The 26209-nt window shown below is 37.9% G+C and overlaps 4 protein-coding genes across 7 annotated transcripts in view; 1 reads left to right on the forward strand and 3 right to left on the reverse strand.

Annotated features, from left to right (window-relative positions):
* LOC141644077 (BURP domain-containing protein 3-like) overlaps positions 1-12012 on the forward strand; it is a 34470-nt gene extending 22458 nt beyond the window's left edge. Inside the window, exons 1-8 of one of the 3 annotated variants that reach the window (XM_074453516.1) lie at positions 6771-6858; positions 7003-7442; positions 7527-7602; positions 7780-8124; positions 9464-9555; positions 9643-9709; positions 10055-10254; positions 10853-10937. In XM_074453516.1, coding sequence (XP_074309617.1) covers positions 6847-6858; positions 7003-7442; positions 7527-7602; positions 7780-8124; positions 9464-9555; positions 9643-9709; positions 10055-10246 — 1224 coding nt within the window. In that variant the 5' untranslated portion in view covers positions 6771-6846 and the 3' untranslated portion in view covers positions 10247-10254; positions 10853-10937. Of the gene's footprint in view, positions 1-6770; positions 6859-7002; positions 7443-7526; positions 7603-7779; positions 8125-9463; positions 9556-9642; positions 9710-10054; positions 10255-10416; positions 10706-10852; positions 10965-11055 lie in introns of those variants that run through there. The other 2 variants (XM_074453517.1, XM_074453518.1) reach the window with 2 other exon arrangements.
* The window catches only part of LOC141644075 (uncharacterized), a 121701-nt gene extending 95807 nt beyond the window's left edge, over positions 1-25894 (reverse strand). Inside the window, exons 1-14 of one of the 2 annotated variants that reach the window (XM_074453513.1) lie at positions 25454-25894; positions 25199-25333; positions 24478-24607; positions 23800-23882; positions 23318-23377; positions 22446-22649; positions 21676-21804; positions 19648-20289; positions 17519-17711; positions 17195-17388; positions 16497-16601; positions 16170-16312; positions 14493-14771; positions 13758-14279 (exon numbers count right to left, since the gene is read on the reverse strand). In XM_074453513.1, the coding sequence (XP_074309614.1) occupies positions 14015-14279; positions 14493-14771; positions 16170-16312; positions 16497-16601; positions 17195-17388; positions 17519-17711; positions 19648-20289; positions 21676-21804; positions 22446-22649; positions 23318-23377; positions 23800-23882; positions 24478-24607; positions 25199-25333; positions 25454-25669 (2778 nt within the window). In that variant the 5' untranslated portion in view covers positions 25670-25894 and the 3' untranslated portion in view covers positions 13758-14014. Of the gene's footprint in view, positions 1-13757; positions 14280-14492; positions 14772-16169; positions 16313-16496; positions 16602-17194; positions 17389-17518; positions 17712-19647; positions 20290-21675; positions 21805-22445; positions 22650-23317; positions 23378-23799; positions 23883-24477; positions 24608-25198; positions 25334-25453 lie in introns of those variants that run through there. The other variant, XM_074453514.1, reaches the window with a different exon arrangement.
* Positions 1009-1827, reverse strand: LOC141632147 (SKP1-like protein 4). The gene has a single exon (XM_074444724.1). It carries the CDS (start codon positions 1726-1728, stop codon positions 1240-1242), a length of 489 nt encoding a protein of 162 aa, XP_074300825.1. The 5' UTR covers positions 1729-1827; the 3' UTR covers positions 1009-1239.
* Positions 12059-13539, reverse strand: LOC141626866 (uncharacterized). The gene is made up of 2 exons (XM_074440464.1): positions 12878-13539; positions 12059-12647 (listed from the first exon to the last, which is right to left on the reverse strand). The coding sequence occupies exons 1-2, from the start codon at positions 13472-13474 to the stop codon at positions 12090-12092; spliced, it is 1155 nt and encodes a 384-aa protein (XP_074296565.1). The 5' UTR covers positions 13475-13539; the 3' UTR covers positions 12059-12089.
* Positions 25895-26209: the final 315 nt, after the last annotated feature.

Consider the following 26209-nt stretch of genomic DNA (forward strand, 5'->3'; position numbering starts at 1 on the left):
GAAACTTGATCATCATAAGTGGTTAAAATCACCTATTTTGTTGTTTTCTTTATTAGGTGAATCTCAGACTTTGTTTTGTGAATCTCAGACCTTGTTCAGTGAATCTTATAGCTTGTTTTGTGAAACTTGGTCAATTTTGTTCCTCAACATGAACGTGGAAAAAGATCAGAAGCTATATACACAACTATACTAGTACAGAGCAAAATACCAAAGTGACAACTATTTCTTTTCAAACAGTAGCGATTAACCAAAAAATGGAAAGTTCCAAGGTAAGGACTAGAGCACACCTCGAGAATCAATTTCTTCAGTCGTTCCTCTAATGGCAGGGGGAGCATAAATAAGGGAACAACTCACATGATGAAAACTAGTGGAATGATTTAATTATTTTAAAACCAATTAGCTCAAATGGCAGAGCGTTGTGCAATGCACAAGGTGTGGGTTCGACTCCCATGTTGGTTATTGACTACTACTGTTACTTCAAAGCCTAATTGGTATTTCTCTAGTGGATTTTTGGGTTTTGGCCTTTTCTGTCATGTCCAATTGCACCCAATTTAGATAATTTCTAACATTGACTTTACAAAGGACTCAAAATTGTAATCATTTGCTCCTTTAGTGGCTCTACACGACGTTTTGGCTTATGCACGCCGTTTGTGGACATTTAAGTTTGAGCTTCTTCTACTCATCCTCAATTTTGCACATCTGAGTACAGATTTGGCTAACTCATCCTCAATGTTATTGTATTTAAGTTTAATACACTAGATTCTTAAATTAACTAGGCTATATGAGATTCGAACTCATATCTTTGTGCAAGATTTACACATTGCTCTCCCATTTGAGCTAATAGCCGTTAAGATAACGAGTACATAACAAAGATTAAATAAGGGGAACCTTAAGCTAATAGCCTTTAGATATGCAACAATGAAAAGTCTTTGCCAAGCTTAACATCTCGGTTTAAGGAGTTTCTTACAAGAATGATGAAAACAATTCTAACAAACACCATTATCCGTCAAGTAAACATCTCTCCGATTAACTATCCGAATACAACTCCGAGACCCGGCATCCTTTTCTTTCTTCATCATAGGCCTAAGTCTAACAAACACCATTATCCTACTACTATTCCTCTGCCTCTCAAACAGGGGATCCATTTCTTGACCCGGTTTTCGCCCTCCTCGAAACCCTCTTCCTTCTAACTGTGATCCTAATGACAATTTCCTCGCAAGCATATATGATATACCCCCGCTAAAAGGGTATTATAGTCAACTTGAACAGGAAAAAAGAGTAGGCACATACCAACATAATATCAAAGAGAGTATCCTGATCGACTTTAGCAAATTCAGCATCCCATTTCTTAAGTTGATCAGCAGGAGAAGTAGTATCCGAAGGAGTATAAGTATGTGAAGTTTCAACATGCTTTTCACAGTACTCAATTACCTTATCTAATATGTATGCAGTAATATTAGGAAGTGGGATTGCGTTATCAGCACAATCATCTTCAATCATGTGTTTGATTGTTTGAGATTGTAATGCAACAGCCTCTTCCACCTCGAATTCCTCGTCATCTGATGATTTCAGCACGATTTTCTTTGTTTCTGTTGCACCTGAAGACAATGATAATTTAATTGCGGCCGCCATTGCTTCTGTTGCAGTTGGAGACGATGATACTCCAATTGCGTCCGCCATTGCTTCTGTTGCAGTTGAAGACGATGAGCCTTCAATTGCAGCCGCCATTGTTGAGGTTTAGAGTTTCGATTGGCGTGAATTAGGGTTTTGTGTTGTTGTACTTCGACTGGAGGGGGTTGTGAATTGTTAGGGGAGATTGAGGGGTTTCTGGTTGAATTTTAGATGATTAAAAATTTCAAAATTAGTTGATTAAAAATTTAACAAATTAAATAAGTTGATCAAAAATGAGTGTGATAGATGTGGAATGAAATCGGGATGAATCGAATTGAAAATTAGTTGATCGAAATTACCTAGATCCGAATAGAAACTAAGATGATAATGGCGATCAAAATTTTAGTGGTAAAATGGCGATCAAAATTTTAGTGATAATGCTGAAGACGAGCTGATGAAGACGACGGAAAAAGAGAGAGAAAGTGAAGAGAGTTGAAGATGAGTTTAGTGATAAATTACTGAGTAGGGAGGAAAATTGCACCTGTAAGATGTAGGGCCGTAGGACACATGGCATCATCTAGTTTTTAGATCTAATGGTTTAGAAGGTGTCCAGCCGCCTCACCCTAAGAAGGGTGTCTCACATGATTCAATCTCTCTCTCTATATATATATATATATATATATATATATATATATATAGATTCAGTAAAAAAAAAAAGGAAACAAACCCGGCATCATATATGATTGTAGAATTAAGAAGATATAAGTTGAAAAGGGGACATTACCAGGATAATGTGAACCATCTGCCTGTTCCATCTCCCTATTTTAATTTACTGATTTGTTGTGGTTTGATAAACTATATGATGTATGAAAGATATGAATTATTGTATTTCTCAATGAATGAATATCGATACAAGGGTTAGCTTATATACAACAACTACCAAATCTTCCCCTAATCATAATTCCTATAAGTTAGGTAACTAATAATACATAAAGATATGAATACCTATTTACATGAGATTATGATATTATGCTAAAGGATATGGAAATAACTATCTAATATATTCTAAAACTCCGTCCCATTGTCTGTTTGTATAACTTTGACTCTTTTTCCAAATTGGTTATGGGTCATGTTACAAAAATTTCGCAATAGGGTCCCTACCTCACGTCTGTCTTTCATGAGAATCACCCAAACAGCTCGGCTATGGTCGTTAACAATACTTAAAAAATAGTGTGCTCCCGACAAACTACCCGTTCGGTAAGGTCCCCATATGTCGCAATGTATCAAAGCAAACAAAATATTACTTCTTTTATTATTAAGTTGAAAAACGGAACGAGTTTGCTTTGCGCGACAACACGAATCACAATGGGAATCAGAATTCAAATGCAAATCTTGACCAATTAAAGACGAAAAACGAGGTAAGATACTATTTGAAGGATGTCCGAGACGTTGATGCCAAAGCCTCGCATCTTTGTCAACTGTCGTCCTAGCTGCCTTATGTGTGTGCCGAAGGAAGTAAATCCCGTCTTTATGCTCACCCCGTCCAATCTGCATCCTCGTAGATTGGTCCTGGATAACGCAATAGTCACGATAAAAAGTCAAGACACAGTTATTTTCGTCTATCAATTGTTGAATCGAAATCAAATCACAAGTCAATTTTGGAACATATAAAACGTCTTTCAAAATGAAATTGTCATTCAAGGTGACACAGCCATGTTCACGTGCAACTATATGGGATCCGTCGGGTAACCCGACTCGGGATGGGTCTCCTGTCCATATATCTTCAAGAAGTTCACGCCGTCCGGTCATATGGTGCGAAGCACCGCTATCAAGTAACCAATTTCCAACATCAAAATTATTATTTATAATTCCTGACGACTTCGAAATACCTTCGGATTTCGCACTCAGGAGTGCACGTAGTTGCTGCAATTCCTGTGACGTCAAACTCTCAAGGCCTGACTCATCTTCGTTGGCATGGACCGCATTAGCAACCTGAGATTGTGATCCACGCCCTCCTCTGCCTAAGCCTCTGCCTCCTCCTCGACGTCCACGGCCACGACCTCGTAGGGGGTACCCGTGTAGTTCCCAACAAGTTTCCTCCGTATGAAACCACTTATTGCAGTGGGCACATCGAGGAGGTCCGTTTTGATCACTCGTTTGTGTACTACTGCTTCCCCTGCCTCCGGTAGCGATTATAACCGCCATGGCCGCCTTTGTGTGCTCTTCGTTTTCACGAGTCAGTGCCGAGTGTCTTTCCTCGCGCAGAACAATGGCGTATGCTCGACTTAACGAAGTAATGTTGTCTTCCATCAACAAATTCGTTCGAACGCGTTGATAAATGGGCGAGTCCAAACCCATGAGAAATTGATGAACTCGCTCCTCTTCTTTTTCCTTGGCTAAAGCTGCGGCTGCACCACAAGTACATTGGGGTACTTTGCTATGGCTAGCCAACTCGTCCCATATGGTTTTGAGACGGGTGTAGTATTTAACCACAGATTGTTTACCAAGTCGACAATCATCCAAATCGCTTTTCAGTTGATGCAACCTAGGGGCGTTACCAACCAAATAGCGTTCCTCCAACTCATCCCAGATTTCTTTTACGGTAGATGTATTGAAAGAGATGCTCGAGTGGAGTTTCGGGTCGATAGCAGCGCGAATCCATGCTTTAACCATAACATTGCATTGACGCCACGCTACTAACTCCATCTCGTTTTCTGCACTTGTGCCAGCGGCTGGTTTCGTCACAGTCTCGTCAATTAAACCGAGTTTGTTCTTTGCATCGAGACCGTTGCGCACGGCATCGGCCCAGATGACATAATTATCACCGTCAAACATGGTGGGTGTTAATTTGAGACTTGGACTATTATAAGGGTGGAGATATAATGGGGGAAGAAGGCGAGATAGCTTCGATCTTCTTGTCGCCTCCTCCTTTGCCAGTACCTCCAACACCAGTTGTATTTGTCATTGATTGAGAATTGTGATGTGCGGAAAATAATTATTTTTGTGTCAGGATCGATTTAGGCTGATACCATGATAAACTATATGAGGTATGAAAGATATGAAATATTGTATTTCTCAATGAATGAATATCGATACAAGGGTTAGCTTATATACAACAACTACCAAATCTTCCCCTAATCATAATTCCTATAAGTTAGGTAACTAATAATACATAAAAATATGAATACGTATTTACATGAGATTATGATATTATGCTAAAGGATATGGAAATATCTAATATATTCTAATATGGTTCGATATCAAGTAATTTAAAAAATCGATATCAAGCAATTTAGAGAATGGGGATGAGATAAGGATAAGAGAAGAAATTTAGAGAATTAGGATGAGATAACGATAAGAAATGAGCGATGAAGAAACGAAGAAATTTAGAAGGGTTTTAGATAAGGTTTTTAGTTTAATAACTATCTGTTTTAATCTGACAACTTAGCTTTTAAAATCAAAAACTTGTTGACTGAATTGGCGGAACCACGCGCGGGCTATAGTCGCCGATTGAGGCTAGGGTGGTCGTCGTTCTTCCTTGGGAGGCCACATGAATTCGGTTTTGGTGGGACGTGGCAGATAGGGGAGTGGTAGAATTTTATATGACATGGCAGACAGGAGAGAAGATCCTATAAATGTGAATGAAATTTGGGTTTATGTCTAATTGGCCTATTCTTATTAATCTTAGAGGTTGTTTGGTTACCCACTAAACAATGCAGGAACTTAAATTTATGTGAATTCCAAAATGGGTATGTTGTTTGGTTACCCCAATTCACATGAATTGGAAGTTCCCATGAATTCTAATTCCTCCATAATGGGGGAAGTTGCTTACCTAGGTCCCCATAGGTAAGTTAGAATGCCTACTTGAATTGCACTTCCTCCATGGCAACCAAACAATTTTTTGCAATTCACATGAATTCCAAATTCACATGTTTTATGACTTCCTAGATAATACAAATTCCTATATACAACCAAACGACCCCTTATAAAACAATTTTGGTGATTCACCAGTCACCACCACCAACAACATCTAGTTGTTCTTAAATATGGGCCATGTGGGCTCAATATTGTTTACTGCGAGTATCTGTCTACAACCTTGTGGGTTTTCCATTTCACCCGTTACTTTTTTGTAAATAAATACAGTAATAAATTGTTTACTGCGAGTATCAGTCTACCACCCGTTACTATAGCATAGGTCTGACCCAAAAGGAGAGAAACCCGAGGAAAACAATTATATTTATTTATATTTTAATTTTATTTTAACGACCCGATATTTTATGATAAAAACTAACATATCTAAATATACAATTTATCAATATAAAATTTTAGGTTATCAAAATAAAATAATTTTTTATAAGTTTATTAATTAATTTATTTTGGCTTTTAATTATTGGGCTAATCTTATAAATAAATTGGTCTTACACAATAATTTGTGTAAATATAAATACTTAAATAAGATCCCAAACAGATATCCACGCAATCAATCTTTTTTTTTTTTTTTTTTTTTTGTTCAATCGAAGCGCACTTAGGCCCTGTTTGGTAAACAGCATATTAGGTGAAATTAGTAGATTTCGGCTTAAATAGTAGTTTGACCAATCAATCTACTAATTTTACATGTTTGGTTAATAGCATATTCAGATAGCATATTGGTAGGAATCTTTGTTTTTGAATATCTTTGCTAATAGCAAAGATATTGTAATAGCATATTGAGTTTATACATGGAAATGGTAGATTTGTCCTATAATCTGCTAATTACCAAACACGCTTTCTTAATTCTGCTAATTTCATATGATGGTCAAACCCGCTACTAAAATCGCAACCGTATTCTCGCTAACGCTATCTCGCTATCATTAATGTCATTTTTTGCCAAACAGGCCTTAAACCGCATTACAATATAGGGGAGGGAACCAAAGTTGGTTGGTGTGAGTGGTAAGGGCTCTCATCTCTTAAACAAGTGGTCGGGGTTCGATTCCGGCTCTTGCGAATGAAAAAGCCAAACTTGGGAGGGTCAACCCATTAAATTGCCTTGATCACGAAAGGAGATTGCCCTTTGTCGGTAGGGGATACTCTGGTCAATACCAAAAAAAAATAATATAGGGGAGGAGATTGAACCCGGGACATATTGTCCACAATACCTCCGTCTTAATCGGACATCTTCGGTGAATCAATCTTGTTCATAGCATTGCAAACCTAAAATTTGAGTAGTGAGAGGTTTGACTGCCGCTGCTGATTAATATGGTGTCGCCGGTATGTGATCTATCTATTTATTTAGTTTAGATTCAATGGTTGGCCTTATTATTATTATTATTATTATTATTATTATTATTATTATTATTATTATTTGGTGGGATTCTTTATTATTGATTGATTGTTGTTAATCTTTGTGGACAGCCAATATTCGTTGATGAATCATTTCGGCATATTAACGCTGCGTCGATCGAATCTGCAAAAAACCCATCTTATAAAGAACAAATCGAATTGGCCCTATTATACGAAAGAAGACGGGATTTTGTTGAATTGATTAATAACTCACCATCTCATTTACTCGATGAAAACTTATATTGGATACATGCTTTAATGTTTATGTGGGATTCTGGCAAATGTGTTGCTGCTGTTCTTGACGGCCAAACTAAATTAACCCAAATACCTCTTGCAATGTCTTGGTTTTCGCTATTCGACAATGATCCTCTGCTTCAAGCAGCCGCAGATAATGCCACTAAGATTACCGCTTTACTGCTTCAAAGAGGATTTTCAGCTGACGTTAGAGGTGACCTCGATGGGAGGTTAGAAAACAAACTCCTCCCACTCCATGCCATTTTGAACCGCCTACGGTACTAATATTTCTTCTCCATCAACCAATATTATTTTAGACCTACATTAACATTTTAGTTCTATGATATGATTACTTTTCGCAGCACACTTGTATTGTTATTCCTTCCTAAGGAAAAACTTTCCGCCACAGTGCTTGTTGTTAAACTTTGTCAACTAGAGGTATGTATTTTGTCACAAATTCTCATTCTTGACGCAGAGTATCCATGATCAAATAAAACTCACATGAGTAGATAAAGACAAATCATTGCGGCTCCCTAGGCAGTTTGACTTTTTGTCTTATCTACCCATGTGACTAATATTTGAGGTGCTTGATAGTATTTGATGGTCTTGTGGTAGATTCGACGGTCGTTGGAAACTATCAGATTACTTGCCCTAAACACAAGGGAAGTCAAGCGTGAGTTCTATAACTACATAAAGGAAGGAAAAATGATTGAGGTTGGTGCATTGCTACTGGTAGCCAAGTCTCAGATATTGTCTCCATCAACATCTGCCGTTAACAAAGAATTCCGAGAATTCGAAAGCATCTCTGAGATGTATGATTTTGTCTTAAATGCCAAGTGCCTTAAAATAAACAATAATAAGTTGTTCGAGATGGAGGAGACCCTTGTATTACTCCGTATAATTGACAAGATTGGTAACAAGCTTGCAACACTTCTACGGCATGAGTTCGTACCAATTCATGTATGTATCCCCCTTTTTTTCATTGTCATTAGCCCAAATGTGTTTCAATCTCGAAGTCGTAACCATATTGTGACCATGGCTCAAAATCTCGGTTTTGAATGACTGCACTAAGCAGATGGGTGGGTAGGTAGGATATGTTTCCTCTTTAAAAAATGTACGTTGACTATTAGTTTACTTTTAAATAAAGGGTAGTTTTGTACATTTATAACACCAGACTGTCTCGCATGCTTGTGACGGTCACGTGACTTCTCACACCTCTCTCCCACAAGCTTCGTCACAAATGAGAATTTGTTTCGTAACACTTCAAGTTCCAACAATTATGATACTTTACCTTTTAACTTCCCAAAGACACTAGAAAAAGAGACTAAAAAAGCCGACTATTTATGTCAATTTTATTTTCAGTAGTTTAAGGCCCTGTTCTTTTGGACTGAAACGAATCTGATCTGAACTAAACTGAACTTATAGGATCTGAACTTAACTGAACTGAAATTATAGGATCTGAACTGAACTTATAGGATCTGAACTGAACTGGACTTATAGGATCTTAACTTTTTTGAACTGAACTTATAGAAGCCGAACTTAACTTTATTTTATTTTATTTAACTTAACTACTACTACTACTACTATCATGTTTTGATTTACGAGAACACATTTAAAAACAAAGCATATAATTTTACAATTTGTTTAACTTAACTTATTTTTTAAAAAAATGAAATAAAAATGGATCTAAGGGTATGATCTGTATCTCGACCATATGATCCATAACCTTATCCACTGGATCTTAAATATTGCGATCCATATCCGGCGTGTTGGATCTGGATCACAAGGATTCCATTGCCATCCCTAGTCTAAAGGATCGTTCATGTCAGCCGACCCCAAATCATACCCCAAATCATTAATCATTTTGGGACTTGGGATTAAGGCTCTGATGTTGTTGTTTATTCAACCTCTATCCTAAAAAGTCAATAACTTTCACTACTTTATTCATTCTATATTCTTTATTTATTATTCATTCTTTATTATTTAATCTTTTTTCATTCACGTCCTTATTTTTTGTGCAAAAAGCAAAGGAGAAGATTGATAAAACTTGGAGGGAGTATTAATTTGCATTAAAATGTATAGTTTTATCACTTTAAATTATAGATTGATTATATGCACCTAGAACCTAGTTAGAACTTCGAACCATGTAACCTAGGTCCGTGACGACCATTTAAGGACCAATTATATTTATTTATACCGCTACCGCGACTATGACCGACGCCCAGATTTTGAAGCATGCTTGTGAGTTGTGATGTTTCTCACCCGACCCACTTAGGAGCTGTTAATTTCTGTGTTGTAGATGGGTGATTGTTCAGCGCTACTGGTTGAGTCCCTTCTTGAGGATGCTGGGTTTGATCCGAAGAATGTTGACTATAACCATCCTTTTCCCAGGTTTGATACTCTAAAGATTGCTCCTTTTTCTTTTGTTGGATATAATATAAAGATTAAAAGTTTGTTACTTACTTGCGGTTTTTGCAGAAGTGAAGTTGTGTCTTATTTTTCGAAAAGGGCCATTGATGATTGTGAAAACACAATTCGAACCTCAGTAAGGAATACTAATACTAATACTAACTTGTGGGCAACATAGTTTGCATTTCTATAATTTACCATTTGCAAATTACTACCTCTTAATAAGCTCTTATAATTTCTTTAAAATTACCATGTAGTATCTTCGTGTTCATGGTTGTTCCCGAGGCTATACGACTTATGCTGTATCTTCGTGTTCATGGTTGTTCTATACGACTTGAAGTTGCTAAATTTCGAGGACTATGTTAATAGTATTCGCTCAGTAGCTATTCTATTTTGTGTTTTTGTCACTTGTGTCTTTGATTTGTTTTGTACCTCTCTGTGATGCCCTTCTTATGCTTCTAAAAGTGGATTGTTTTTCAAGGAAATGTTGCCGAGCTGGTTAAAAGAAGCAGTATGGAGGGGTTTAGGTGACAAGTTTAGCATCACTTGTCGTCTTACTTATCCTGTTTTAGCTGCATCTCCAATGCCACAAAATATGAGGCCGCTACACCATCTCCTCAAGACGACTGCTCCTTTTCTGGGGACGATAAAAAAGGTGTTTAGGCGCGGATAATTGCTCAGGTGATGATAGAAAGATCTTCCTGAACACTCTATAATTGACTATCAATTTTATATAACTTGAAACATTATCAATTACTCCATACAGGTCGGGTTGAGTTTCCTGAATACACGTTCCAACTGAAACGAGGACGTAATATTCGATTATACATCGACATCGACGACTCTAGTCTCCACATATGACTTATGACGAAGCAATGCTTTCTACGTTTACAATCAGCTTGCATGGGACACAACTCACACAATGTCTATGTTGGAAATACACATCATAAACCACCATTTTTACTTACCAATTCAACTTATATTTCCATCTTTCACTATAAATTCCAACTCCACCTACAATTCCCTACAACTCCCTCTTTACATTATTATTTTTCGTCTTAAATCTCGTTTTAGTACCCGAAACTTTACTACAATGGCATCTCCTATGCTTCTTGCTCTTATTGTTATTTCTGTGAGCTTTTCTTGCTCTGCCTCTATTACGCTTCCATTAAAAAGCGTCCTTTTTTCGAAAATTAAGAATTTTAAAAAGTTACGACTTCAATAACGTTTTGTGTTGTTTTCTAGAAATTTCGTATCTAAACATTTGTTTATTTTACAGCTCGCAATGATGCCAACACCAAATGCAGCCGAGTCTCCAGCTGAAGCGTACTGGAAACTGAAGTTTGGCAACGAGACTGTCATGCCAAAAATCGTCAAGGATGCACTCATAGGTATGCTTTTAATTTAATCTATTCTACCCATTTACTTGGAACTGGTTTTTGAGACAACACTTTGACCGTATTTTTCATACATATTTTTCAGGATCGGATGGGAATGCCAACGATGTCCTAAACCATATAATCCAAAAGGGTTTTACGCTATCCGAAGAACTGGAGTCAAGTATCCGTAAAGTCGGATCAATTCAGTTTTACAAGAAGGCTTCGCTTCAAACTATTCATGAAAATCCCACAAAATATCCAATCTATTTCCTCGAAACCGATCTAATCCACCCTGGAAAAACATTCAAGTTAAATTTCATGAAAACCGAAGATAATGCCAAGTTTTTGCCAATTCAAGTAGCAAAATCAATACCCTTCTCATCAAAAAAGTTACCAATAATTTTAGGCATCTTCGCGGTGAAACCAAATTCGACAGGTGCGGAAATAATGGAGGATACAATCAAGACTTGTGAGACAAAAGCAATGTCTCAAGAAAATAAGCTTTGTGCAGTTACACTTGAAGACATGGTAGACCATGTTACATCCCATGTCGGAAACAACGTGTCGACATTACAAGGGTATGTAGAGAAAAACATACAAAATGTTCATCAAATTGTGAATGCTAAGAAAGTCGAAAGTGATGTTAGTATGGTTTGCCATAAGTCGGGGTATCCATACGCCGTGTTTTACTGCCATAACCTTAAAAAGACGGTTTTATACAAGATTTCGATGGTTGATTTAGACGGGAAGAAAATGGATGCAGTCGGTGTGTGTCATAAGGATACATCTTCTTGGAATCCTAAGCATGTTTCCTTTCAACTTCTTAAGGTGAAACCTGGAACTGTTCCTGTTTGTCATTTGCTCGATGAGAGAAGTATAGCTTATGTTCTTAATTAAGTCGAAAAATTTAAGGCTTATGGAGATTGTATGATCAACCTAAATGTTTTAATTTATGAACTTCGTAATGAATAATGGAGAACAATAACATATTATCGTACCATGCCAATTATTCATCGACACAATTACAAAATTATGTAAAAGATGAGATTGTTTCGGGTTAGTCCCGCGTGAAACTATTTAAGACGGTCATATACAAGAATTTGCATATAAAGTGAAAGCGAAGAAAATCATAGAAAATCAAGTCATGGAGACGAAACTCATGAATTCTTGATCAGATAAAAGTGCATTCATTGTGTGAGGGGCTAGACATATTTGTAGCTCTACACTACCCTCGCCTTCCGGCCCAGTGAAAGCTCTGACCAGCCCATCGGCTTTGTTTCCGTACCCACATCTAACGCCCACGGCTCTACCTAACCCGAATTCAAGCCCATACAAGTCGAATCTCGTTGAGCCCATCATCAGCACGGGGTTAGGCCGGCCCTCTGAAATCAATCGAGGGGGAACCATTGTTGGGCCTTTAGCATAGGCCTGTGAGAATAAGGCACATGCTGCGTTGTCGTCTTGGGCCACTACCGCCTGGTTAAGAAGTGCGGCAGCCCAACCGAGATTATTCAAGAGTAGTTGGCCCACCTCGGTGATATTGTTAACTGCTGAAACAAAGACACCGAAATAGGCTTCTGACAAAGGCGGCTTAAACCGTGGCCTAAGGTTAGCGATCAATCTACAATTCGGCTTTTCTGTTGATGAAAGATTTCGAGCTCGACTTATGGATATCCATATTAGTGCTGTTAGAGCCTGAAAAGAAGAAAGGTTTTCAGGGACGAAATTAATACTAGTACATGACTCAACCATGGCTTTCGCCTTTTCCTTGAGCTTTTTAATTGATGTTGATGAATAATGGAATACTCTTTCCCTTAGATCGACTTCATCGGGTTGGACTATGAACTCGCGTGGTTCGAGATATGGGAGCATAACGGCCGGTCCATATGTGCAACAATTGGGTGGTCTAAAGTTAAAACGGGTACATTTGAAATATCTGATGATCCCATAACTATTTCGGACAATGAATTCATGAAATGGTAAAACGAGGTCCCATCGGCTACACTGTGGTTGATTGAGAACCCTAAAAAGACACCGTCTGATATTTCAGTCACCTGAATCGATAACAGCGATCTAGTGTGACCGTCATGATTGATAGCCCTCTCACCAAGCTCAAAGAGGGACCGAACAATAGAAGGAACATCAAGGTTAGTCAAGAGGATATCCGAGCAAGTAAGATCTAATGCTGAAGCATGGATGAGCCGAGCTCCATGAGTACCCTTATCACAATCGACATATATGCAACAAGAATGCTTATCTGCATACCTCTCTGTGGCAAGTCGTCCCGAGAGCGGATAAAAGTGTGAAAGGGTTAGAGATAGGGAATGTTGAAGCTTCTTCAAGTAAGATGAAATTGAGAAATCAGGAGGTTTTCGGAAGAGGAGACCATATTGTATGTAATCCAATGATAGTAACGCTAAATCGACAGGACTTAGGTGGTACTTCCTTTTTGACGGAACGATTTCACAGCTTGGCATAACAAACAGCTCAGTATTGAGCTTTACCTTTCGACATACCGTCATTTGCAAATTTGGTGTTTCGTTGACAAAATATGGAAGAAATATTTTACTGCACCATAACTCGAATGTTTGCTTACTTTTAGGATCTGAATGATCACAAAGCAGGTCTTGTTATTTTCGTTCACTAGTTTACAGTTTCGTGATCCTATTTGTTTGCACGCTTGTGATTTGTTCTGCATAAGAGCTGCTAATTATAAACTTTGGTCCTATATTTAAGCACGTAAAACATTATCAGAAGATAATAGGCTTATATTTAGGACGACACTGGATCTGACCGTCTTTGTAACAAAAATAATTGATCGAGTTTTTATTAGAAGCATCCCCTTTTATCAGCGGGATATTCTCCTCCAGGTACTCCAGACAATTTAATAAATAGACTCCGTAAATCTCAACTTTGATTTCTTTCATTCGTAAGAGATGATAGTCAAACATTGTCCGCTTACAAAATTCATTATCTAGCCTATTATAATAAAATTACGAAATTTATAACTAGTCAATAGACTCGAAATTTTGCTGCACCTTTGCAAAAATAGAAGAAATAGCTTACCGTTTTCTCTTCCGGTTCTTTCCAAGTTGCCCAGACTTGAAAGCATGTTCTTGTTCCTGAAGAAAAGCTTTTGCCTTACCATACTTCTCTGCTCTCTCCTGCTCTGCTCTCTGTCTCTCTTTCTCTTTAACCTCGAGTAGGAAATGGTTATCTTTTCTCAGCTCACGTTTTGCTCCCCTTGCTTCTTTTTTATATTCTTTAGCAAGCTTTCGTTTCTCAGCTCGCTCACGATCAGGATCATAACTTTTACCTATCATGAAACTACGAAAAACAATCGTATTAGCATTCCTATTACAGGATGAATCAATACTAATTCCAATTACACGAAAAAAAGGTGGCAGCTAGCTTAGCCGTGTGTGATACTCATGATCAGGATTACTGGGTTAGATACCCGCTTAAATACCCGTGTGCTCCCTATTTTTTCTTATAAAAAATAACAAAAAAAAATAACATCAAGGTTGATGGAAATATTACTTCTCTTCAAACTTGGGATTCAATAATTTGATGGGTACTGGCTTCTTTTTCCTCATCTGAAGAGGTCGTCGGGAAATGTGATGTTCTTCGGCTTTTGTTCTTATCTGCTCCGACAGATCTCTCAGTTTTTCTTGCAAAGGATCAGGCATGTTTTTCTGGTGTACCACTTCAATTAACAATGCTGATATAGGCAAAAATGTTTCAGGGAAGGCTTTAAGATCTCCATAAATATTAACAAATCCCTTGAGCGTTTCCACCACTGACAGAAGGACACCGACCCTGCATTCCATGGAGCTACACGATAAAATACTATCGTAGAATTGCAACCTACTTAAATTTCATGTACATGTTCATGCGTGCAAACAAAAGAACCAAAAGAAAATGCAGTATATGCATATGTGAATACAGAGCTAGACACAAACAAGAAATAAAAGCCTCTGGTAGTGTACAACTGTACAAGTACAGCCAGCCACGGATGTTCAAGTGGCAACTGTCATGACGCTTAAAACCATCAAGTACATATCAAACCCTCTACTACAGCTTATCCCGAAGCGGATGTTACTCATATTGAATTATTGAACCATATGGCTGGATCGTAACAGCATTCTGCTTTTGTGCATCTAAATAGAATGTCCACGTCAATGTTTTCGTCTAAAGACTTCAAATCATCATGCTATCTTAATTCTTAACCGCAAATATCAGCATACTATAAAAACATATGGCGAGTTTGGGACCAATACAAAAACACAAGTGGGGAGTTTGTATAATGAAGTGTACATTTTTGCTTTCAAGCAAAAGTTGTTGCCCAAAACAATTTTGTAACATCGCTAAAGAGGCACTATCATAATAGTAAAGCTAGGATGGTGGCTAACCATCACTGGCTGGAAGGAGGCAGGAATAATTGTAGAAGAATGCAAAACTTAATTGAAACTAATGACATTCTTCTCTTGCATGTTTTAGTCCATCAGTCATGACACTTTCTTAAAACCATTAAGTACATATCATGCATACTTCTCTTGCATGAAACTAATGGCATTCACAAATTTATTTATGGGTTTTTCTAATGTGTGCCCTTTAGGGCACACATTAATAAACCAAATATGGAAAGATTCATAGGATATTCTCACTAATTATGGTAAAACTAAGTTTATAATTGCATTTATCATGAGGATATGTTGTAGATCTTTCCATATTTGGTTTATTAATGTGTGCCCTAAGGGCACACGTTAGAAAAACCCTTTATTTATTATTATGCTCAGAATCCATTGTTTCTATTTTACAGATAGCATGACTGGTGAATACTTTTCTACTTGATTTTTAAATCTCATACACCCAATAGTCATTCGGCCACCAACAGAATTAAGATATAAAGATAGGATGGACAAGCAATATGATAACAGAGTTTTAGATGAATGCAAGAAATTAGCGGTCATCCCACCATAGTGATCCTAACCCACGGACTCTATCCGTATCAAGATGTTTCTTTCAGGCTCATCAAAGCCCGTCTTGCACAATACAGTTATTATATGGTTATCTAATTGTGTAATGCTACCTAAACAACTGGCAGCTAAACCACTGACAAGCAGGGATGTTTGGAGTGACTCAAGTGAGTTGTGTGCACCTGTAAAAGACTGCCAATCCTTGAAAACGGTACAGATGAAAAAGAGCAAGACTAACCTGATAACATCGGTGTCGAAAAAGGAGGAATCTTCAGGTAAGGTCATAATATTAAGAAAATCTAAAGGCTGAATCTCCATCACAGGTTCTTGGACACACAACAATGGTATGGGTGCTTTGACCTCTAGAAGATGGGAAAACTTCTGAAAAGACAAACACACACAAACATCGGTATTTCATTTATTATACAACAGAGATTAAGAAGCAACCCAGAAACTGACCAAGGGAATGAAAAACGGGGGTAAAAAAACATCAAATCATCTGTCAGCTATAAGCTGAGTCAAAGTTACAATACTACACTATCAATCTAAATCATAAGAAAAACACCTGAAAAACTTCAGAGGACCGTTGAGATCTGTCCATAGCCGTATGTAGTAGTGCCTTCAGGAAGGTTAGGGCTTCAGGACAAAACTTTTGGGATTGCTTTGTCACCTACATATACAAATTTAGTCAGCAGCCCATAGTAACCAAATAAGCAACAAGTCACAACAAACAGTTTGTGCAAGAATAAAGAAACAATAATACTACGCAAGCATTATATGGGATGTTATCACCAAAGGCAGACTAGGGAAAGTAGACCATTAGAATAATTTGTTAATACATAACAGCGGCAGATATTAAAAAGTTTTTACACAATATCAAGGTAAGATTTGAGCTCTGACTGAGTCTCGGGTGATCCATTGCTATTGGCTTCGCAAGAAAAAACTTGAATATTTTATAGTTTTACAAGAGAATTAGAATAAAATCAAGGATATGAATTGGACGTCAGAGTACCCGTGTCCGACGGGACCGACACTTGGACTTGGACTTTTTGTGTGTATATTTTTAGGGTTCAAGTATGAATTCTTTTAGCCTTTAGCTATCACCCAACAAAAAGAATCCATACGTGAGCACGAAAAATATACAACAGCAAGGTTTAGCTACGATAGGATTAAGTCGCTAAACAAGGTCAATCATTAAAAGAAAAGCATTAAACTCGGTATCAATTTTACAACGGAAGCAAAGCTAAGATTAAGATGACATACCGAAAGAACTAAGGAGCACAAGAAAGATCCAATGGCAGCGTCACGAACAGACAGAACAGGACACCGCATCAAATACTCGCACATTAACAATATAGCAGGGGTCATGACAGCATGGCGAAAGTCAGAGCAAGGAAATATCATAGACCAAAGTCTCAGTAAAAGCAGGGTCTTAAGAGAAGGCCAACAGCTCTTATCTACATATAATAGAAAAAACAGAGGCGTAAGTTATGCGCAATAGTTCAAACTATCAACTACTAAGAATCTAAGACCCTCAAGTTATATAGTAGTCCCACAGTATAACAAGTGTAATGCTTGATTGTGAACCTGGATCTTTAATGTCCTCACAGAATTTAGTCCGGATCCGAAATATGCGTTCACGAGCACAGATTGCTGAGAAATATGGAATTTCTGTACTCATCTCCATCAACGGATTGACCAACATGTTGATGAGTTGGAATTTTAATGGCTTTTGACTTGCCAATGTCGCAAAATACTGCAAGAGTAAACCATAGAAGACCTGAAAGAAACAGCATCACCTTAGGTAAACACCCTACAACAAAGTGGACATACCCTTCCACAGTACAACGTTAAGAAAGAAGCACAAACATAGGATCACTGTCAGAGTTGCCGTAAGCTAGCCCGTCCCAAGAAATCACCCAGTCATGACCTCACAAAAACTAAAATGGCCTAGAAACAATCCCATGGCAAGCTGAAGCCTAACAAAACATGGTAGCAACCAGCAGAAAAGTGACTCAAAACACATTATAAATTGTCATTTAGATTTGAAGTCCACCGGCTTCATATCATTATTCTATATAATATATAAATAGTACACAATAAAGGCATTGCATAGTTGGAGAAATAAAGAATAGTTCTCATTTCAACCCTATACTCCTCCACTGCTTGATTACTTTATGCTTAGAGACTGAAGTATCTTTGTTAGCCATTACATACCACCCTACCACTACAATCACCTGATACATATATAACCTGAAGACGACACGACAAGACACGACACAACACGACACGACAAGACATGGATATGAGTATGGATTCTATACCCGTCACTTATTGGTCCAACACGTCTCCTAGGAGAACTGAACTAGTGAAGCTTGCACCACAAAGTAGACGAAGACGGGTTTATAAGGCATTTAGTATCATATTTGATGATTTTATGGTTGGCAAAGGGGAAAGGGAATGGAATCAAGAAAGGGAAAGAAAAGGAAAGGAATGGGTTACCCTTTGATCATTAGCCTTGTTTGGTTAAGATAAAGTAAAGGAAAAAGAAAACCACCCAAAAACCGCCAACCACCCCACCTTACTCCAAAACTACCACCATGATCGACATTTCAATCAGAGTCAAACCCCGACACTGCCGCCCTTGCCCGAAACCACCGTCGGCCCCTTCCTCACCCGTCAACATTCATTCTCACCCCTCGAACTTCGAACCCAAACCACCCGAAAATCATACCCATACACTCGAAATTCCCTCCCCCACCCTCAAAACCACTAGATCCGGTGATTTAAGGGGCAAGGAAAGGAATTTCGAGTGTATGGGCTTGATTTCTGGGTGGTGGTTATGGGGTTGAGGTGCAAATTTTGAAGGGTGAGGGGAAACTACGACTAGGCCGTGCGGTGGTTATAAAGAGGAAACAATGACGGGGTGGAGGCTAGACTCGCCGGTGGCAGGCGGTGTCAGTGGTGCCGACAAGGATGATGTTTGTGGCGATTGGTGTTGGGTGGCGGCGGCGTGTGGTGGGTATAGGTGTTGGATGCTAATGTAAATGGGGGAATGGAGGAATGAGATTTGATACTCTAGGGGGTGGGGGTATAGGAGGTAAAGCCATTCCCAAATATGGGTAAAGGCAATGAAAAAATAGTGTATCCAAACACCTTGTAAGGGAATGAGTCCCTTTCCCTCAACCAAACGCCCCCTTAAGTCTTACTTGTTAAGCTTCTTTCCATTATACTCGATATAACTGGAATACTTTGCTGCATACTCATTTTAGGACGAGGTCTCCGTATCTCAAAATTTTAGTCGACACTTGGATATATACCCTCATACCCAAGTCAGAGTAACATAGGAAAAGACCCAGTAAATAAATCAAAATCAATTTAGCTCAAAGATCCAAATATGAGATGACTGGCCTTAACCTTGTTAACCCAATAGACTGTATATAACTGACAAACGTGACAGAAACCCCAAATCAACAGCCAGAAGCAAACTGCAGAAAAAGCATCATCAAACCAGTTGGGCCCGAGACAACATGACTAGAGTCTCGTCCCAACTAACAGACCCAGTCCCAATGCTGATCTGAAATACCTGACCAAGACCTCTACATATAAAGGACAACATACTTTGATAATAGTTCACACATACGTCAACGCTGCATTCACCAAGTAACAGAAACGCATATAAGTAAATGTTTGAAGGCGTGAGAGATGGCACATACTTGCATTTTTTTTCGATTTTCAGCAGCAAGGACAATACGATTGTACGAGCGGATTCTCTTAATCGCCTCAATAATGTCTTCATTAGAAAGGTTTCTAAACAATCGGTCCAACTCCTCCGCATTGGCAGGAGCATCAATTGTAAATGGAAGCTCCTGTTTAGAACAAACAGACTGTTTCGTAACTACCATTGCCTTGACTGAATCTGACTGGATACACTTTTTTGCCATCCTCTTAGAACTCCGAACGTTGTGATGAATTTTGTCTTCTCCTACCGCCTCTTCATCTGATTCGTCTTCATCCTCAGAATCAACATCGTCATCACTTTGTTCCCAGTCCTTCAAAATCTCCCCCTCTTCATCAATCTCTTCACCTTCTTCTGTTTCCCCCTCAGTGTCTTCATTATCTCCCGAATCATCAGAATCTGATTCATCCTCATTATCTTCAGCATCATCCCTTTCAAGAATTTCATTGATCCATCCCTTTTTGCTTTGTGGCTTTTCATCAATGGTGAAAGAATCACCAAGGTCATCACCAGAAATATGACTCGACTTATTAGCAGATGGATTTCCAACACCTTCAGAATCTTCATGCTCTTCATCACTGGCATCATCATTAGCAAGCATCCTGTTTTGTCGTTCTTGCTGAAAGTATAACCAAACGAAAGATTAGCAAAAGGCTTCTGCAGAAGTTCCATCAAGCAAACAAGTAACAGATTTTTATACGCTATGCAGGACTTTAAACATATATGCTCAGCCTGACACCACAGCTACATGTAAATCATCAATGGTACAAGTGATGGAGAAGACTGCGCCTTATTGAAAATTTTAGGTCAAACAGTTGATTTGGTGTGTGAAACGAACTCTCAGAGTGAAGGAGTTTGGACTTTTCAGAGCTAAATAATTTATCGTTTCCATATTCATATAGAATGCAACAAACTACCTCACATAGAAACCTTTTGTCGGCAAAAACTAAAATTGTGAAATTGAAGCACTTGATACTCACTTATTCAGTTATATACCAATTAATATAACACACATGAATACAACACAAACATAACAATATGGGTTTCGCCTGAATTTTTAATGTGTTTTTAGCCCTACAAACTCCTAGTTTAGCAAAACAAGCACTTTTTTAAAAGTTTAGAAAGTATCTTAAAAGCCCGAAAATCAAATATTGATTAAAAAGACAGAACCACTAATTTGGTTTTGTAGGCCGTTGCTTCCAAAACTGTGCACTAGCCACGTTCTTTATTTTCATTTGTCATCATTTATCAAATCTTTGACAGTTGATTGGAATATTTGTGTATTTTAAAATCAAATACATGTGTCCAAATATTCTAACTGGAAAATTACTTGTTAAATGATGTGATTGGAAAAAAAAATGGTGAAAGAAAAGTTACAAATTATAAAAATAAATTAAAACACAAATTCTCGTTTGTGACGGACACTATCCGTCACAAGCTTGTGACGGATAGTGGCCCTCTCACACAATGGGAGGGCAAATGGGACAAATATGGAGCGCGGAGCGCCCCACTTGCCCTCCCACTTGCATATTGTGAGAGGGTCACTACCGTCACAAGCAAGACGCTTTGAAAATAAAAACAATGATGAAAATAAATTAGGCCAAACCTTTCTAAAATTATCAGCATTATTTTTAAGCCTGACCACAACGCACCAACTCATCAAAAACACAGTTTTTTTCTTTTCTACAAAAGAAAAGGCATTTGGAAAAATAAGGCCAAAGATGCTCTCAATATCATGACAATGATGCCTCACTTGTCAGAGGGTTAACACAAAATATTTACAAAGCAAAGGGTAGAAAAGACAACAATAAGAGTGCCGAGATAAATTTTGAGTTTGGATTATTCTCCGACTTCACATCCCTATATTAATCGAAAGTCCCCTTGACGCAAGATTAGCAAAAGTTTAAATAAAAATAAATTAGAACAAATAATACTTGCAAGTGCAACCAGTGGCACACCAACTAGAACTCATAATATTGACTTCAATGACCAGATATAAACATACCTCGAGCTCCTCTAACCTTTCTTTCTCCTCCAACGCAATCTCTTCTGGTGTTTTCGTCCTATCAGATGGACGAGCACGACTTGCCATCGACATTTCATTAACTAATTTGTCATATTCATCAGGTCCGTCCTGCAAAAACCAGAAACTACATTATTTTTTCGCAAAAAGAAGCAAAGAACTGTAATATCGGTACGGCTCTAAACCGTAAAGATTCAACTAAATTCTATTTTCTTACTCCAAACCCTGGTGATGTGAACCTAAGAAAATATAATAGGGGCAGAAAAAAAAAAAAAAGGCCAACGTAACAATGTCATGAAAACGTCAAGTAAAACATGTAAATTTTCAGCGTGATTTGCAGCATACTCTCAATCCTCAAACACAAACAACATGTCATGGTTTAAAATCTCGGTCGAGATGTATCGTATCGCCCGAGATGCATCGGTATCGAAGGCGGCCGATACGAGATATCCCGAGATGTATCGGGTAAATAAAAAATGGGAAAGTATCGGCCGAGAATCCAAGATCCGATTTATGACAGGTATCTGCCAACTCAGCCCAATACAGCCCGCGATGAACCCGAGATGAACAAGTTATAACTTGTACCGGCCAAATTTTGTAATGAAAAGCTCTTAAAAATTGTAAAACATTGCTCAAATTAATTATTCTAGATAGAAATAATCTCAACTTCTTAGGAATTCTCCAGCCAAAAATTGTATAACTTCTTAGGTGAAGTGAAATGAATTCTCCACCCAAAAATGACAGTACAATACCTGCTTATGAATTTTGGAAACGGATGAAGCTTCTTCTTTCTTAAGCTCCTTCGAAAAATTTGGGTTCACAAGGGCTTTTAAAGCATTCAACTTGTTTGGTTGCGTAAGGGATGAGAAAGCTTGAGACTGAACCAAAGATTCAAAAACTTTGTCCAATTGTTCAACCAACTCCACATTTTCTTCTTTCTCCATTGCTCTTTTGGCCTAGCAAAAAGAATAGTAAAAGAGAATTAGAAAGATCCAATTACGCTTAGCAATTTAATAGACAATCTCCTCGAAAATAAAAGCTGGATAAAGCGACTCACATTAAGCCATTAAGCTCGGCAATAAAGAAAGTAACAAGGTGGAACCTACAATGTTTACTTGCTTAATAGCAGTGCACCGATAAAGTTCACATATTGTAAGCATTTGGCCTATCAGGATAATCAAAGGCATACAGCATAGCAATAGATACTAACTTCCTACCAATGTTCCTATATATAACGCCAGATGACATGTGCGGAGAGATGCAAATGAAGGATCCCCACAGGAAAAAAACCACAGCTGAACCGGGCCACCATGTTTTTAACAATGTGGCAGTTCACAAAAACGGGGTAATAGAAGGAAAACTAACTACTGTGCTTGCCCATCAATTCATTAATATGCTAAAACGAACATAAGTGGGTTGTCATAAAAAATCACCATACATTGAAATTTTTTGTCGAATCCAGCCCAGAAAAACATTTAACAAATTACTCTATCCATTTCAAAAAAATATTTACTACATACATATTTTAAGGAAGAAGCCAAGAAGGGCAAAAATAGAGTACAAACATCAAAACAAGCAGATAACAGTATCATCCATTCTGCAGCATCAAGGAAGAACAACTCACCCTGAAATACTTGTCTTTCTGCATAACTTCGCCCATAACCTCCTTCTTGCTCTTCGGCCTCTGCACAGTAATTTTAGTCAAAAACTTCAGAGTACTAAAATTAGGAATTTATTTTGTCTGCATAAGTGCATATAGTTCAACACTTGGAATAATGGAAGCAATCAAACTTGTACTGATACAAAGAGTCAAGAGTTTTTAACCAAAAGGAACCACTTTGACTTTAGAAAACTTATTTTTATGCCCTCCGTCCAAGAAATATCTTCCTACTTTGTTTTGCACAAATAAGAAGCTGGATATGTGAATAGATATGAAAGTTGGTGAAAAACATGGGGTCGGAAACTATAATTACCACAAAGAATATTCAATGAAAGAAAGATTTCAAATAAGATCATTCGTGGACAGTATAAAATGGAATCAGGAAGAACATTGATGGACACAGGTAAAACTAAATACATATATGAAATTTGATAACAGTGTCTTACATTATCCTCCCCCGCGCCTGCGTCTCCAACAGCGGACCTCTGTGCATCAATATTTTTAAGTTGGTTCAAATAGCTAGACCCATCTGGATATCCAAACCAACAAAGAAACATCAAAACATGCCTTTAGCAGCAAGTATTGTGTACCAGCGACGGAAAAAATTAATAACCTGACGGCAGAGAAAAAGCTAACTACATAATGTACCCGCGAATATGTAGAAGTTGATGATGGCATACGATACAAGCTTACTAAATCTAAACATTTAACTAAAGTCATAATCTATACAAGTATGCTGACTCACATGTCAAACACAAACACAGACACAGAGACAGATTCTCTCCTATCAAGTATCAACCGTAACTACCTTCTTCTTTTCCTTTATTTCATTTCTGTCCCTACTAAAAAGCATGGAGGCAGAAAAATAGTATGCACAATGTTGAATAATAGAAGTCAAAAGGCAACTTAGTTTCATTCTTCATAGCATGATTTGAAACGCGCACAATATTGTCACACTAAGCCCCTATAGTTTGAATTTCATCAACTATCATATACCAAAGCCCTTCTTCCGTATCACCACTAGCAATCCTACTTCAATTCTATTTCATTTCTGTACTTCAAAAGACTGTGTTCAAAGAAAATAAAACATCAAAGAAAATGGACACAGAATACTAATTACGTACACCTATCATTAGCCTCGTCATCACTGCCGCGCTCCAACTCCTCATCATAGTCATCCCATTGCCCACCATTAACCCCAAGCTCATCTTCCTCTCCATCTGATAAAGTGTACTTGCTTGTCTTTATTTTCTTCTGTAAAGTCACAAGTTTGAAAGATTTTGTTAAAAGTAAACCAGAAAATATAGTTCACCCATGACAATGTGAGAGGTCAAATAACTACTAAATTCCAATCGACTTCTTTCAAGGCCAGTGTAAGACTTGTTCGAAACAAAACCAACATTACAAGAAGACATCAAGTCTAGATATCTTTTGTTTATAGCTAGCTTATTGATAACTTGATACACTAAAGGCTAAACAGAGCAACATAACATTAGTACATTATTGTCAAATTACCAATACATCTAAACAAGCTTCGTCTAGCTCGTACTCAAACATTCTCCGTAAGTCACAAATCAATCCTCATCATTGTCATTAAAGTTCATACTTCACATCTTCCAATCACCAATTCACAAATAACCAACGGTCAATTTCGAAAACCACCTATAACAACAAAACAATGCATTCCTAATCATAACACCCAAAACCCGAAACAGCAAACCAGCAACCTCAAGCTCACACTTCGAACGCAAAATTGCTTTATCAAAGCAATGCATTCCTATAATCAAAACACCAAAACACTCAAAACAACAGCAAACTAGCAGAAATCAGATAGAAAAAAACAACCTGACGCTCGCGCTGGGAACGTAAAATGGCCTTATCAAACTCAGGAAGACCTTCATCCAGCTCCCCAATTCGCTTATCATCAAACACCGACGCCTTCCTGCTTTGATTATACTCCTTCAACAGCGTCTTTTTTCGCTGCAAATTCATTCAACATCCGATACACAATCAAATAAATACACAATCAATTCTAACCTCAATTAAACCCTAACAAATTCAATCAAATTCGAATCAAACACAAAGCAACTATGCAAGTACCTTATCAATGGCGACAGAGCGAGCTTGACCGATACGACGTTCTTCGCCTTTGCGTTTTTTACCGACGATGTCGAATTTACGGCGAGACCAGATAGTTTCGAAAGGGTTTTGTTTATCCTTAACGGATTTATCCGATTTGAGCTTCATGGAAATGGAATTAGGGCGTGCGCTTGATTTCTTCTTCTTCTTGCTGCTGCTGTTACTAGTTTTCGCCATTGTTGTAGAGGTTTGAGAGCAGAGAGCGGGGAGGGAGAAAGTGTGAAATTAGGGGTTTTGTTAGTGTTAGGGTTTATGCTTAGAAAGCGTATGGACTATGGTGGTGAACTGGTAGTAATTCTTGTAACCTAGATAACATGAACCGGTCTCATTATAATTTTTTGGTTTGGTTTAATCATCCAATCAAGCCTAACTAGGGATATCACCGGGACGGATTTTAGCGGTTCGGACTCCCACACTCACCTCGATGCGGGTATTGATTTCACATGTAATGGGATAAGTATGGGTAGCAAAAATACCATAAGTTAGAGGTCGTGAGACGGATGTGGGTATTACATATTCACATGACCCCGCCATAATACCCAATTGGTCTGCATATATCCTTGCCCTGACTCGGTTTATTCATCATCGTCTCACTTATCTATAAAACTATATTAAAAGGGTAACCTTAAAAGGCCACGTAGACAAAGCTACATAAGCGAAGAAAAAGCCACGCGTGCATATATAGTTAAAAGACAACTTTAAATACATTTAATTTTT

Source organism: Silene latifolia, chromosome 2, assembly GCF_048544455.1.
Source record: "Silene latifolia isolate original U9 population chromosome 2, ASM4854445v1, whole genome shotgun sequence".
Classification (NCBI taxonomy): Eukaryota; Viridiplantae; Streptophyta; class Magnoliopsida; order Caryophyllales; family Caryophyllaceae; genus Silene; species Silene latifolia.